This window comes from Nicotiana tabacum, chromosome 8 (genome assembly GCF_000715075.1).
Source record: "Nicotiana tabacum cultivar K326 chromosome 8, ASM71507v2, whole genome shotgun sequence".
Classification (NCBI taxonomy): domain Eukaryota; kingdom Viridiplantae; phylum Streptophyta; class Magnoliopsida; order Solanales; family Solanaceae; genus Nicotiana; species Nicotiana tabacum.
The window spans coordinates 123,062,385-123,073,559 of NC_134087.1; the positions used below are offsets into that span (position 1 = coordinate 123,062,385).

Sequence of the window (11,175 nt, forward strand, 5' to 3'; positions counted from 1 at the left end):
TGCACTTAAGGGCAAGGACAACGTAATTCTCAAAAGGGTGCTAAACTTGTGATGTCTTTGCAAATGGCGAGCATGTGTTGGGATTATTCGACAAGGGCATCAAATTCAACTGGTTGGGGTGGTTTGTTAGACCCTTGACAAAGCGATCAGCAAATGGCGCGAGTGTGGCAAGGATTTTGCATGATGGCCTTGCCATTGGCCTATGTTCGGGGCAATCAACATGCAAGACAATGTGGGCATTGTCAATGGCATCAAACTATTGCAAGGCTAAGGTGTGACGGACTACACTATTGTTACAAGGCTAAAGTGTGACGGAATACACTAAATCATGAGTGGGTTGTGTGAAAGCAGAGGTCAAGGTCTTGAAGGAACAAGGCGGGCTGGACGGAAGCTTGACAAAGAAATGCGGGAAAGACCTAGGCGCTAAGACAAGGCGGCTTTGTGCCAAGGCAGTGGCATTGGCAACACGGTGTTGCCTTGGCTTAGGTGAGCGGGCTGGCACCTAAAGAATTTGTGGGCAAACGACTTAGCAAGGGAAATGACATCATGGCTTGGTGACTTGATGATAGTATCAGCTATGGCATTGGAAAAGGGCATGCTTGATCAAGTAAGGGCGACTTGACATGAACAAGTGGCTGTGAAAGCGGGCGTGTGTTCGGCTAAGTCATGGGCGACAAGTTGTGGCTATGGCATTGAGGTGGAGCAGTGTCAAAGGGTAAGGCTGGGCACAATGCCAGCCTTGGGCGTGCAGCAGCTGGCCAAAAACACGCACATGCAGTGCACATGGAGCAGTTACAAAGTGTGTTGGGCACATGCGGTGCAGTTGAGCGATTACAACTGCCTTGTCCAAAGAGTGGTTGATAATGGGGCTAAGTGTATGCATGTTTTTAAGCATGTTAGATCATGACATGCACGTTTTTTATCATGGGTGATTATGGCTTATCAGTTGGGGGGTGTCAACTGAAATAGGAGAACTGAAAAGGGCTGACTACACTGTAAATATGTGTGTTAGTAGTCCCTAAAAAGGTCTAAGTACCTAGGGAGGGAAAATAGGCAAGTTGTAGGCATAAGGTTGTCTATGTCAAAACTTGAGCATGGCAAATTATGTGCCATTGCCTTGCCAAAATCAGTGGGCATCACGAAATGTCTTAGGTAGGGGCTTTTATAAGGCAAATTGTACAAGAGTCTGCAATTTTGTGAGTTTGCTTCTGCCAAAGGTGGCAGCGCCTTGCCAAATTCGAGATTTTTCTTTGTATTCATTTATTATTAAAGATTGGGAAAGAGTTCCCGTAATTCTGCGTGTGCCTTACTTATTTTATGTTGCCTTGAAATTATTCTAAGTGCTAAACCTTGAAAGCAAAAGAAATCGGGTGAAGACCGAGCCAAGTAGAGACTTGACTGCCGCACAACGAGCAGATTTTCGGCGGACAGAAAATGTGCCTGTGACACTTACCACCCCCAATCCCCTACGCCCCCGTCTTCAATGACCTCTTACGTCTACTAGCTCCTAGCTTATATACAAAACTAAATGAGCTGAAGATAATTAATTACTAATCAACTAACTAACTTCAGTTAACCTCCTAAATTGACTAATCCTCTTAATTCAGTTACAACTTGCTGAAGATAATTAATTACTAATCAACTAACTAACTTCATTTAACCTCCTAAATTGACTAATCCTCTTAATTCAGTTACAACTTACTACGCAATAACAAGTTAACAATTACGAGTATTTAATCTATGATGAATTATTCCTAAATTTGCTGATTGACTAGTGATTAGTATAAAACAAAAAAAAGAAAAAGAGAAAACACAGAAAAAACAACTACGAGTATTTCAACATGGATAACTTATAATAGTTTACCGAAACTGCTAAAAAATAAAGGACATTGATATATTGACAAAATAATATCTGATTCTATTAGGTAAATCATCCCAAAGAACTCAGTTATGAAATATGTAGGGTAAATTCATAAGTGGTCATATAACTATATATTTCTTTTTATAAAAAACTAAGTTTCCTATGCAATATTTTTTATTCAATATTTTTGTATTTCCCCCCCTCATAATCTCATACAAAATACTCCAAGAAAGAAATATTCACTTTGTCCAGTAGTATTGCTTGGAAAGCAGAATTGTCACAAGCGGTTAATATATTGAGGGGTAAAATACTCCGTAACAAACACGACTTCATATCCAAGTCTCGAACCCGAGAATCACCTATTACGTAAATTTTTGACTTTTAAAATTTGTAATTGCTTGTAGTTATATTTATACACTCCTTGTTTCAGCAATAAGTCTCCAACTTGATTTATTTCTTAGTAATATATTATTGAAAGAAATTTCCAAAAAGTGAATTGTTTAATATATTTTAGGCTAGATGTTGACGTTTTGGTTTAAGAAAATAGAATTCAGTTTTGGGGCGTAATATGTTTGTAAAATTTGAACACTATCTCGGGCACAGTAGAATATAAAGCTGAATATATAGGCTGCAATACTTAGAACTAATAAATAGATTAATCCAATCTAATCGAAAGTTTGATACACTAACTTTTGTAAATCAAATATGTATCACTATTTTCCGGTTGGAGAGAAAAAAATGGAAGAAGAAATCTGAGTAAGTAACAATTTTGACTTATATACAGTAACACAATAAAATTTTGTATACCATGAGTAAATTTCAACTACGTATAGTTGTTATGTCTTCTATTTCAGGTTATTCATCTCATTTATTATAAGCATTTATCTATAATTTTTTAGGAGGCCCGAACCGATACCTTCAAAAAAAACATTTTGCATTATATTGTGTATACTCAGAAACAAGGGCAGATTTAATATGTCATATGTGGGTTCACATGAATTCATTAATTTTGTCCAAACCTTGTATATGTATTAAGAAATTAACAAAATATCTATAAATATTTAATTATAAACTCAGTTATTACTATTAGATCTTAACTAAAGACTGCAAGCTGTAAGAATCCACAAACTTTAAATTTTGGATCCGCCTCCACGGTAAAAAAGAAAAACAATTACTTCCTATCCACATAATGTAACAATATAACCCGGCTCCAATCCCAGCCAAGATAAACAAAAATAATATGGCCAAAAACTAGAAATAGGCAACATTCTTGCAATATTAGTGGATAACGTGCATGCATGAGGATGAAAATAGCCGTAAAAAGAGCCAAATCGATGACTTGAGTGGGAGGGAAACCGTCAAGCAAGGATCAGCCTTTGAGGATTACGGATTACCTCTCAAGACTAGCCTATATAAAGGATAATTTGCTCAAACAAGAAAAACCATTGTGTTAGCTGTTTATTTGGAGGGCTGTCTAAATAATAATAATAAGATCAGAGACAGTCTCCTCCATACTATTCATGCAAATTGCTACTTTGCTTTTCAATATATCCAACATCATATTTGTATATGATTATAAAATTCACTGCTTTGCTTTTCCATCCCCATTTTCCATCTCCTAGTATTTGATTTCTTCTTCTTAATTAACTTTTCGTAATCACTTTCTGATTTTCATATATAAATCAGAGAGATGGCCGATCCAAACACAATTAGGACTATTGTAGGAATTATTGGTTCGTTCCTATATAACCTTCTTATACTTAGTTTCCTCCAACTATGTTTTAAAGGAAATATTATAGTAATTCCTTAATTTAACTCTTCTTATTATGTATTAAATCATGCAGGTAATGTCATATCTTTCTTCCTCTTCCTCTCCCCTGCGTAAGTCTCTCTACCTTAATTAATTTGCTTCATCATTGCATATACGTAACCTTAATTATATTCCCTCTTAATGATCTTGTTAAGAAAATGACTTTTGCATCATACTAAATTCAAAAAGGTTACTCATGAGGTGAGTTTAGTACGCCAGAGAGATAATATAAGGAGACAAAATTTCATTCTTTCAACCAATATTGGCACATTCTAATACCATTATATTCTCCTCGTTCTCTAGACATGCATAGAATTGGACCTCTGGAGAGTCAGCAATATAACACAAATCCAATATCAACCTATAACACAGATACATTTGGCTATGAATTTATGCTAAAAATGAACTTTGAATATAACTTAACGGCAAAAGCTATATCTCATTAGGTTAGGATTACCCAAGACAATATACAGCAACAATTTGAAACATTCTAACAAGTCGCATACATACAACTCCGATCCTACATTGCTGTTTTTTTGCAGGCCAACATTTTTGAAAATTGTGAAATCAAAATCGGTGATGGAATTCAAGCCAGATCCATATGTTGCAACGGTGCTAAATTGTGCAGTGTGGGTATTTTATGGTATGCCCTTCGTTCATCCTGACAGCCTTCTTGTTATCACCATCAACGGCTTTGGTCTCGCTCTAGAGTTGTTCTATGTCGCCATTTTCTTCGTCTACTCCGATTGGGCAAAGCGTGTATGTACTCTTTCTTTCCTTTTAGTTTAGGTAGTAGTAGTAGCAGCAGCAGCAAATTAACGAGGAGTATCTAGGACGAGTTCAACTAAATCTATTGCTCTATATATGAACCTACTTGACTCTAGACCTTGGATAGGATATAATATTCCATTGGCTTCAATTAACACGCTTTCTGTTATTGATAATTAACAGCGCAAGATCATTATTGCTTTGGTAATTGAAGTAATCTTCATGGCAATCCTTATCTTCGTCACACTGACATTCCTCCATGGCACTAAGTCAAGATCCATGCTTATTGGAATAGTCGCTATAGTTTTCAATGTACTTATGTACACCTCACCATTGACAGTCATGGTAAGTTCACTTTCATCAATTTTCCATTGAATATGTAACCAGAGACTAACAACCATATATATTAATTGTTCTCAATTTTGTCTTTGAGCAGAAGAAAGTTATCACTACCAAGAGTGTCAAATACATGCCATTTTTCTTGTCAATTGCAAACTTCGCTAATGGCATTGTTTGGTCATGCTATGCACTCCTCAAATTTGATCCCTATATCTTGGTAATTATACTCATCAACTATGTATTGCCACTTAATGTTCATCATACATATTTAATTATGGACTACTAATTAAAGTCACTAACATGTCTTTTTCTTCTTAATTATAAAATAGATACCCAATGGTCTGGGAACAGTATCTGGATTGGTGCAGCTCATCCTTTATGCAGCTTTTTACCGCACTACCAATTGGGACGAAGATGAAAAAGAGGTTGAACTCAGCGCTTCCAAAACCAACAAGTCATCAGATGTCTGATAAATATGGCTACTACTTAAACCAGATGGCTGCAGAGACACCCCACACACACACTCTTCATTTTCTAAGGTCATATGGTGCTTATAAAGAAAACAAAAAAATCGGAAAAGTTATATAGAACTTATTTACCCCGCGTTTTCACTTCATTTCATTGTATATACAGGAAATGATATAAATAAACACATATTGTGCTTATTTACCAAAATATATGTATGAGATATTTGATTATCATTATACCTTCGCTTTTAACTTTCCAACAGTGCTTTATTTGTGCAAGTAGCGGCACATTTCCTCATTTTTTTTTTTTTTTTACCTATTATGTTATGTAAATGTCAATCTTACATAGAAGAAGGTGGTAGCCCACTCGATCGCCAAAGTCACCAATGTCAAATATGGGGGAAGATTTATATTTTAAAGAAGTAAAACCAAACAACTACAAGTGAAATGAAGAATATGAAAAGAAAGGTATAAGCTTTACACCATCTAAGGGAAATGCAACCCAATTTGCCAGCCAATACCACAATCACCAGGAGCTTCTGGACATTATGAAATATTTGGTAATTGAGATAGATTTAACCTCTTCTCTATATGTATATCTGCGCGGATTCTGAGCATTCAAGGTCCACGATGCTTCCGGAAACAGAAACAACCCTGTTGTTGATCGACGGGGATCATTCCCCCGCCTTTAGATGTGTCAATAGCCTCTAACATGGATACTACCTCGTCCATCTCAGGCCGCTTATCAGGATTAGCATCCCAGCATCGTTTCATCACATTAGCCAGGGAACTGGGGCAACACCTTGGTATTTCTGGCCTCAGGTTCTGTGTGACAGAGCACAAACTATAATAAGCAAAGGACACTCTAAACAAAAAGAAACATTAAACCTCTTCCTTCTCTTGTGCCGATAATTACAAGCTTAGGTACAAGAGGAAATCATATATGTTCTTCTCTTTCTGTTCTCTATCTTCTTTCATGTACTTGTGCTAAACTAAGAGAGTTTACCTGGCGAACCACGGCTGAAGTCACTTCTGAGAAACTGAGATCAGGATATGGCATGTCACAGCAGTATATCTCCCACAAACATATTCCATAACTGTACACGTCGCATTTTCTGTTGTATGGGTTGCCATTGAGAACCTGTAGTTTAAAGCATACATATCAACAGACAAAAATTTTACATCACATGTTCATTATTTGATTTTGGGGGCTATACTCTAATCTTTACCATTCCTCTACCAGGAGAGGTAAACGAAGACTAGACAAAAACAGAATGAGAAATCAAAATTTGTCACAGAGGATTAACACTAGAGAGATTTCATTCTGCAGTGAATTAATGAATCAACAGCTTAAGTGCATTGAAGTTATACTGAGATAACAGGAGAGATAAGTCCATAGGTGTTAGAAGTGATTAGAGTAACATTTAAACGAACAGAGAACAAACAGGCAGAGATAAGGCTATCTTGGAAAGGGAAATCCTAGTCCAGTTCAAATGTAGTACCTCAGGAGCCATATAGCCAAGGGTTCCTGTCTCCCCTGTCATGTCATTAGGATTAGAGGCCTCAACTCGTGCAACCCCAAAGTCAGCAATTTTTACAGTACGTGACTTGTCCAATAGCATATTCTCTGTCTTGACATCTCTATGCACAATCTTCTGAGAGTGAAGGTAACTTAACCTACAAAGTTCAGTTAATGGACCTGGTTTCAGATAAATGACAAATCCTTGATAGAGACACGGTGTTAGAAATGTGAAAACGAAACAAGGTGCACTTACCCTCTGGCCAAATCAAGTGCCATCTGCACTACAACTTTGAACGCTAGCTTCTTTCTTCTGTTTTTGATAAGGTAAGATTTTAAGGCGCCTCCAGGAAGATATTCCACAACAACACAACATATATTACTAGGCATGCCAATATGACCACTTTCTGTTTGTAAATTTAGCCCAGATGCGCCCATGGTTGCTCCGATGAACTGTATAACACGAGAGAGATGTATTCATATGTAAGATAAACAGTTTATAACAAAATAATTTCACATCTAAGCCAACAATCAGTGGATATGTTGTCTCTCATTGAAATGTGCTCTTTCAAATGATTGGCAGCTGACATTAGACTAGTACCAGGACAAATAAAGCTTCTACGTTCCTCTGGCCTTTGGCCATCAGGGACGGATCTAGTATGTAACATATAGGTTCATTCGAACATAGTAGATTCGGCTCAGAAATCCACTAAATGAGTACAAAGAGTAGATTTCGAACCCAGAGTAAATTAAATGGGCACTGGGCAGTGATAGAAGTCCGAACTCTGTTAGCCATGCATGACATTGCATGGCTAGCCATGCATGGGCAGTGATAGAAGTCCTAACTCTGTTAGCCATGCATGACATTGCTACTAAAAAGTATGCATCCAATCATCATAACATAGTGAATATGCAGTAGCCATTAAATAAAATGAACACGAGCTTCAAATTGGAGTTGGTTTTTCTACTAATAAAGACATGCGAAAACTTGACAACTCTTTTACAGTCCCTTAAGGAGCACAGTTTTACCTTTACTGTAAAGGTTTCTGGTCCATTAATGAATTAATTATTCAGTTAAACCTGGATTACTATATGATTTATCTAGTTTGGAAATAATGTTTTAAGAATTAAGAGCTCTGCACTCCCACGGCTATGTGACAGCTCAAGTGCATCAAATCTCATTGTTCATAACTTGATAAGAAATCAAACTTAGGATTTAAAAAGAAATGACAGTGTAAACAATATCCAGTAATTCAAGTCATTTCCTCATTTTCTTTTTTCCCCCTTTTGATGGTAGCAGATATAGTTTAATTTATTTATCAATTTAAAAATCCCCCCCCCCCCACCCCCCGGCACCCACACAACTGGTCATGTAAAAGCTAGATAAGGTGGTGTATACATCTGAAACAAGGTATAGGAGCTCCACAGTTGTTTCTCATGCCGCTGGTCATTTAAGTGAAGACTTCAATACGAGACAGTGCACATAATTCAGCATACCGTCAAGACATTAATCTATGAAGTTCAGCGAACAAGCAGTAATATAACAAGGTCTAGATCATTCGTGCAAATTAGGAGTTGAAGAGCTTCAACGTCACCTTAGTTACATTAGGATGGTCAAGCTTATGCCACACTGAAACTTCTTGAGTAAAAGCTGCCCTTAGTGATGCTATTTCAGCTTCTGTCCTGTGGCCCTCTTCCCCCCAGTCTAGCAGTTTAACTGCCACCAAGTAATTGTAATTCACATGTTAACTAGAAAGTTATTTTCTATTTTTCCTTTCAAAATAAATGGTCCCAAACTTTGTAAATTTAACCATGCAAAATAAAGAAAAGAAAAAAGAGAAAAAGGTTGGACATTGTTAAGGCCCTGTAGCAGTGACAATGACAACCAAACTATCACCAAAAGGCTAGTAGATAAAAAAAATAGCATTAATAACGAGAGAAGAGGAAAATGAGATCCAGAATTGTAGATGTCATGCATTAATTTCAGATTACTTTAATACTTCAATAACAGATTGGATCACATGAAAGTTCAGAAATACAGCAGCAAATGCAAGACCACCCAAAGTTAATGCCGTCATCTGCAACTTGCAAAAAACTTTCAATCCAACCCCGTGCCGCTATTCACGGATTCCATAAGAAAAAGCTCAAACTGACGAACCTCTATTCTGCAAAATCCAAAACCCCTCCCCCCCCCATCACACCCCGAACACCAATTAGGAAAAAGAAAAAGAAATGTTTAATAACAACAAGAACAACCCCTGAAAAGAGTAAAAAGAAAAGGAAATATATAATTATTATGCCATAAAGTAAATTAATTTTTTTGCACGACCCACTTTTACCTCTCTGTTCTGTTAATTATACAAAAACTAGTTTTTGGAACGGTGTGAACCATCTAAATTAGCTAATCAATTAGAGATTACGAGAAAAAAATGAAAAGGAAAAAGAATGTCAACATTTTCTGTATGCTGGACGGAACCCCCCCAAACCCTCAAACCCAAAACCCAGAAATAAAAATTAAATAAAGGGACGGACAGGAATCATGGAAATGAAAAGTTGCAGATACTCAGTGCTTAAATAAAGATAATAAACAGGTTAATTAAGTTTTAGCACTACCTCATTTTATTGATGCTAAATTAACTGACTATAATAAGGGTAAGCTGGTAAAGTGAAAGAGCTTAAATTATCACTAATACTGATGGATATTTCTTATATTAATATGAAAATTTGAACTTAACCTCAAAAATAAAGTGAAGGAACCTAGAAAATAGTACGTAAATGAAACTGACCGGCGACATCAAGGCCATCATAAACGCCACGGTGGACGGTACCAAAGGTGCCACGAGCAAGGACACTTTTGATGATTAGCTTAGAAGTGTCAATTTCCCAGTCGTATCTTTGCCTAGGCGGCACATATAGAGATAGGTTGGTAGGGGTGGTGGTTGTGGGGTGGTTGCTGGCCGCCACTACTGCAGTAGTAGTAATAGTAGAAGTGGTGGTGTAGTTAATGCAAGAATCATCGAGTGGTTTCTTGATGTTGTTCTTCTCCATAGTCCTTACCCTGTTAAGATGCCTCTCCAGTTGCTCATCCAAACTCTTCAAATCAATCTGATCTGCTCTTACAAACCCTTCACTCCCCTTCTCCATTCTTGCTTTCAATTTCCAAGTTTATTAATAATTTGTGGTGTATGGTCTAAGGGGAGAAATTAAATTAAAGGGGGTGTAAAATTTGGGTGTTGTATGTATGGATTATGGAAGGAGAGGGGAAGAAGAGAGTATTATGAGCATAGCAACGCCATGTGGGCACATGGATTTGCCTCAACACAATGTCTTCTCTTTGACCCACCACTCTCCTCTCTCTTTTCTTTTCTCCAATTTATTTATTCTTGAAAAAATTCCAACTCACATAAATACTGCCACAAGTTACCTGTTATTATAACATAGCTTTACTTGATAGTGTGAAAATTGAACTTAAACTCATAATTCTGATTATGTTAATGGACATAAAATGTTGTATATCTTCTAAATTCAAGTTTTGTATAAGTCTATTGTACTTCATCCCTTCTCCGTTTCAATTTAGATCACTTAGTTTGATTCGGCACAAAATTTAAGGAAAAAAAAAGACTTTTGAAACTTGTGGTCTTAAAAGTTTAAGGGGTAAAAACTTTGTGGGGCTATGATATTTGTGTGATTATAAAAGCTGCTCGTTAAGAATAAAATAGGTAAAATAAATAGTTTAAAATTAAATTATTTCTAAATTTAGAAATGTATTATTTATTTTGAAACGGTGGGAGTATTTCTTTAAAAATTGGATATATAGTTTGATTTGAAAATAATACGATATTAACAATGACCAGTAAAATATGAATCCACGTCGAATTATGATTCTTGGTGACTGAATAGTACTATTGGAATTCTTATTTATATTTATTAATTTACATCCTTTTATTTTTAACAGAATCACAAGCTTTTCATGTTTTAGATTAAATAATTGACAAATATGATTAATTCAAATCATGCACTTAAATTACAAAGTCAGGGTTGACCTTTCTTTTCCTTTTTAATTTCCACTATAAGAAGAGATTTCTTTACATTTGACTGACCTTTCTTTAAATTAAACTTTGCTAACCAGTGTTAAGTCGCCAAGCATTAGGGGACAGATTAATAGTATTAATAATTTGTCTTTGGCTACGCATTAATCATGACTTATGATAACAACCAAGTAATTGGTTTTTGCATGTGAATGAAGTCAAAGCTGAGTATTCCCTCCTGTCCATAATAAGTGACCAATTTACCTTTTTATTTTTGGTCCAAAATAAGTATTCATTTATATAATCAAGAAAAAAATTAATTTGTTTTTTTCAAAATTACCCTTATGTATGTATTCCTAAAAAGTATTTTACTCCTCACATTA

The 11,175-nt window shown here is 36.1% G+C and overlaps 2 protein-coding genes across 2 annotated transcripts; one reads left to right on the forward strand and one right to left on the reverse strand.

Moving 5' to 3' along the window:
- Positions 1-3,551: 3,551 nt before the first annotated feature.
- On the forward strand, positions 3,552-5,248 carry LOC107801067 (bidirectional sugar transporter SWEET5-like). The gene is made up of 6 exons (NM_001325693.1): positions 3,552-3,594; positions 3,706-3,742; positions 4,214-4,430; positions 4,623-4,784; positions 4,876-4,995; positions 5,108-5,248. The coding sequence occupies exons 1-6, from the start codon at positions 3,552-3,554 to the stop codon at positions 5,246-5,248; spliced, it is 720 nt and encodes a 239-aa protein (NP_001312622.1).
- Positions 5,249-5,634: 386 nt separating this feature from the next.
- LOC107801066 (serine/threonine-protein kinase 52) lies at positions 5,635-10,157 on the reverse strand. The gene is made up of 6 exons (XM_016624334.2): positions 9,551-10,157; positions 8,360-8,481; positions 7,021-7,217; positions 6,748-6,922; positions 6,252-6,386; positions 5,635-6,070 (listed from the first exon to the last, which is right to left on the reverse strand). The coding sequence occupies exons 1-6, from the start codon at positions 9,906-9,908 to the stop codon at positions 5,864-5,866; spliced, it is 1,194 nt and encodes a 397-aa protein (XP_016479820.1). The 5' UTR covers positions 9,909-10,157; the 3' UTR covers positions 5,635-5,863.
- Positions 10,158-11,175: the final 1,018 nt, after the last annotated feature.